Source organism: Dipodomys spectabilis, unplaced genomic scaffold, assembly GCF_019054845.1.
Source record: "Dipodomys spectabilis isolate Male_0828 unplaced genomic scaffold, ASM1905484v1 ptg000054l, whole genome shotgun sequence".
Classification (NCBI taxonomy): domain Eukaryota; kingdom Metazoa; phylum Chordata; class Mammalia; order Rodentia; family Heteromyidae; genus Dipodomys; species Dipodomys spectabilis.
Genome location: NW_024870731.1, coordinates 1535467 through 1540447, shown reverse-complemented (window position 1 = coordinate 1540447; position 4981 = coordinate 1535467). Strand labels below are relative to the sequence as shown.

General features: G+C 42.3%; 1 protein-coding gene across 1 annotated transcript; it reads right to left on the bottom strand.

The window, feature by feature from the left end:
* Positions 1-2378: 2378 nt before the first annotated feature.
* LOC122108067 (nuclear receptor subfamily 4 group A member 1-like) lies at positions 2379-3530 on the bottom strand (the record flags this gene model as incomplete). Its single annotated transcript, XM_042680041.1, has 1 exon — positions 2379-3530. A coding segment is annotated over one exon (1152 nt), but the record flags the coding sequence as incomplete, so codon positions are not given.
* Positions 3531-4981: the final 1451 nt, after the last annotated feature.

Below are 4981 nucleotides of genomic sequence, written 5' to 3'. Positions count from 1 at the left end.
TTTAGCTTTTTATATTTTTTTCACACTTACATTTTACTTTGTTCCCTAAGAAATGAGTATGAGTAGCTAGGATTACAGGTATGAGCTACCAGTGCCCAGCTGAAAGATAATTTTTGAAAGTTTTATCCTGATTATATAGATTGTTTTTCACTCGATGTTTTATATCTAGTAGACATAAAAGTTAACTAGTTTGTTACTGAGGGCTGAGGATTTAGCACAGTGGTAGAATGAAAATTCTGGGTTTGATTCTCTAGCACTTCAAAAAAGAAATGAAAGTTTATACTTTAATTATTTTAAATAAAAATCATAGCTTTTATTGTTTGTGGTTAGTAAAATTGACATAGGATTAACTTCTGGCCTAAGGGTATGGAAGGTGGGCAGTGTTGCTACAAATCTATTTACCTATATATAGGTATCTGAACATTCTATATCAAGTACTCTTTACAATAAAGCAAGTAAGTTATTAATGAATATACTCTTCTATTTTCTACCAAGTGTATATATTTGTCTGATGAAGGGGAGAAGAAAGTGGGGGAGAGAGGGAGGGAAGGAAGAAGAGGGAGAGGCATAACATTATTAGAATTTACAGTTCAGGCATGGCAACATGTTATTTATTTTCTTTCAGTCCTGAGAAGTTAGATGTTGAAACAGTTATGAGTATTGATCATCTGAAGCAGAAAATTCCTCCAGCATTGTTTTATAAGGAAACCTACTTAGGTCCCAATGAAGGTAATTTAATTTTTTAAAAAATTTTATCGGGTGGGGGCGGAGACGGGGGGGGGGGGGGGAAGGAGGAGGCAACAATGCTTGATAAAAATTGTACTCATTATGTTTCCCATGTAATTGTAACCCCTCTATACAGTATTTTCACAATAAAAAAAATTATCAGAAGAACTTGATTTGGATATTTACCATGTTATTTTTTTCTTACCAGTTTTGAAGAATGGGATGTATTGTAACCTTTATGAAGTTGTAGAAAAGCCAAGAATTGGAAATAACTTGGAAAGTTTACTGCAAAAACTGGAGAAAGAAAAACTTGTGAGTGATAGCTGTTTGGATATTCTTTTCTCTTTTTCAAAATTATCTGTGATCATATTGAAACCGGGTTTTTAGACCTCATGCCCAAAGTCCAGAAGTCACGGGTTTGGTCTGGCCATTTGCCTCCATATGCCAAAGAAAAATGGCAAAGGACAGAGATAGGAGGTTTATTATATTGCAGCCATGGGAAGATGACACTTCCATACACCTTTAGTCTCTTCAGATGTATAGAGACATTGGCTTCACTTTAAATAAGTGATGGGAAAAAGGTATTCACATAGGTAAAAAGTCCCAAGTCACAGGTATTGCCTTGTTGACCATTATTAGCTCAGTCTTCATCCCTAGAGGAATTCCAGGAAAGTTACCGCTTTATCACTGGAACAAGATGGGCTCCTGAGGATTTTAACTTGTGTCCATTAATATTATGGAAAGAAGACACTACTTGTTTGAGGGGCAGTTTCCATTCCATACAGATGATGATCAGAATCTGCTTTTCTTCTACAAAGAGGTGATTACAGAGGAACTGCACCAGATGAAAGGGCATAGATTCAGAGTTGAACTTTTAGTTAATTGACAGGACCCACCCAACAATCACATAAGAATCTCCGGAGACTATATATATTATATAATATCCAGATAGTTTAAGACAATTCCATGCAGACAACTCTGGACATTATTTTCCTGCTAAAGAGTGGTGATATTTTTGTTTCCATTTTTTTGTAGCTTGTATCTTACAACAGAAATCTTAAGCATGTGGGTGTTTTTTTGTTTGTTTGCTTGTTTTTTTTTCTGCCACATGTCTATTTTTATTCAATATATTAATCAGAAAAGTCACATACTATAAATTCAGGAAAAATACACAAGTATAAATGTCAGAATCTGTCATTTGTCTTTGTCCTCAAGTGACAGTCTGTGTACATGTGGAAGGAGGTTGGGAAGAGAGGGAGTTGAAAGAGGCTGGAAAGGCTTGCCCAAGGCTGGTGGAGGGTCCCCATCCCTTCCTCCCAACCCCGATCTCAACCTCTTCCTTCCTGTATTTAGAGCAGCATTTGGCTTATTTACAGTAGGGTGGCATGTGTTAAAAACGATTTATTTTATAAAAAAAAAAATGAAGGCCAGGTCTGGGCTAGGGGATAAGACAAATTGTGGGGTCACCCCTGTGAATGCACCCCCTCCCACAGAACTTGAGCTCCCTGCCAACCTCGTGAAGTAGGTGAGGAGGAAGGACAGTCGGCAGCTCAGATCCAGGCTAGGAGATGCTCTGGGGGTCCGTGGGCTCAAGGCATGTAGGGTGGTGTAAGAGTGTACAGATAGGTTTGCACACACGTTCAGGGCAGGAGTCAGAAGGGCAGTGTGTCCATAAAGATCTTGTCAAAAATTGGTGGAGGGGGCACCAAGTCCTCCAGCTTGAGGTACAAGATGGGCTGCAGGCCCTGGGTACACAGGGTCCGCAGCTCAGGCAGTTTGCCCAGCAGACATGACAAGCAACTGGCCAGCTGGGTCTCACCCGCCACAGCTGCCATGTGCTCCTTCAGGCAGCTGGCAATGCGGTTCTGTAGCTCCTCCACCCGCCTTGGCTCCTGCAGCCCATACCGATCAGTGATGAGGACGAGAGCAGAGAGGCAAGAGCAGGCAGGGACATCAACAACCAGGCTGTGCAGGGACCGCGAGAAGGCTAGGATACTGTCAATCCAGTCGCCAAAGCCCCGGGCACACTGCAACCGGTACAGCACCAGGCCTGAGCAGAAGATAAGCTTCCCTTCCCCTGGCTTAGACCGGTAGGCCAGACGGAGTATGAAGAGCTCCAAGAAGGCTGACTCCAGCAGCAGGTCCTGGTCACCTGGGGACAGCTCAGTAAAGCCTGGGATCTTCTCTGCCCACTTTCGGATAACATCCAGGGAACTTGAAAGCAGGTCATAGAACTGCTGCACATCGCCAGCATCCTCCTTCCCAAAACGGGGCAGCACCAGCTCCTGGAACTTGGAGTAGTCCAGTTTGGCAGTGCTGGGTCCTGAGTCCAGATGTGCCCGGACAAGGGACGTGAGTAGATTGACATGGGAGGTATCCAGGGTCTGTTTGGGTTTGGAAGGTAGTCGGCCCCGCCGCCCTTTCAGGCTGTCTGTCCGCACAACTTCTTTCACCATGCCCACAGCCAGGCACTTCTGGAAGCGGCAGAACTGGCAGCGGTTCCGCCGCCTCTTGTCCACAGGGCAGTCCTTGTTCGCCAGGCAGATGTACTTGGTGCTTTTCTGCACTGTGCGCTTGAAGAAGCCCTTGCAACCCTCACAGGTGCGGACCCCGTAATGCTGGCATGAAGCGTTGTCCCCACATACAGCACAGCGGCCCTCACTTCCACCTGGAGCCCCGCTCCGGGCCTTGGCAGAAGACATAGGTGCATCCAGCAACCCTGAGCTGTCGAGGTGCGGAGAAGTGGGTGCCAAGCCTGAGAAAGTAGCTGGCCTGGAATTGCTCTCTCCTTCTCCCAGCTGGTGGGAGGAATAGAATTGAAAATCCAGAAATGAACCTACAGAACTATAGCCATCTAATCTTCGATAAGGGAGCTAAAACAATAGAATGGAACAAAGATAGCCTCTTCAGTAAATGGTGCTGGCAAAACTGGTTAACTACTTGTAGAAAACTAAAGCTAGATCCTTATATATCACCCTGCACCAGAATCAACTCCAAATGGATCAAAGACCTCGAAGTCAAAGCAGACACTCTGAAAACATTACAGGATGGAATAGGAGAAACCCTAGGTCTCCTTGGCTCAGGCCGAAATTTTCTGAATAGAGACCTGGAAACACAACAAATCAAAGAAAGGTTGGACAAATTGAATTTTTTTTTTTTTGCCAGTCTTAGGGCTTGAACTCAGGGCCTAGGCACTGTCCCTGAGCTGCTTTTGTTCAAGGCTAGCACTCTACTACTTGAGACACAGCACCACTTGTGGCTTTTTCTGTGGTACTGAGGAATCAAACCCAGGGCTACATGCATGCTAGGCAAGCACTCTACCATCAAGCCACATTCCCAGCTGAGATTTGTGTTTTGAGTTTAGAGATTCATGCATGTTTAAAAATGAGAAAGAGGAGCTTTACCTTGTTCATTAGATGCCACCTGGTTTTTGACTCTGTTTCTGGATAGGATGAATGAAAATCTTCTGGCGAAGTGCCTCTATTTTGAGAAAGGTGTTCAGAATTATTTTTCTCTACCAATTGAAGCAGTTCCATCTGTCTTCTTACTTTTTTTTCTCCTCTCTGCTTTTGAAGCTGTTTAGGGTACTTTTCTGATGCTGGAACATACCTTTTGAGAGGCTTATTTCTATTCCAAGTCGGCCTTGTGGGACATTTCTTCATGAGTTTTGTTTATTTCTCTATTATAGACTGTTTACATTGCTCATTAAACCAGCTATTTTCTTTTTCTAAGTTGCCTACTCTATCCTGATTTAGTTCTTGCTTGTCTTTCTTAGTGTTAAGCTGTCCATCAAATTCTACAGAACTCTGGGGAGAAGAACAAGGTGTATTTTCCCTTTCTCTCACTGATCCACAGTGTGATAATGTGTTAGTGAAATTTCTTGTAATTAAGTCATCTAAAAGAAAAGATGATGACTTTTTAAACAGACATATAAAAGTTTACCACTTCTATCATTTTTCTCAAATGTTAAACAATTTTATTAGTTACACTTTAAGACTTCTAATTTTAAAACTGAAACTACCCACCTCTCATTACTTGCCCCAGTGGCAACCAGTATGCTACTTTGTTTCTAGACATTCACTACTATAGATAATATCCCTGTAAATGGAGTTATATTGTTTTGTAAATGGCTTAAACACTTGCCATAACATTTAGTCAATGGCATGTATCAATTTCTTACTAAAGCGAATTCCACTATATAGTATATACAACTTTTTACTACCATAATCATTCAGGCTATGAATACACTGTCTTT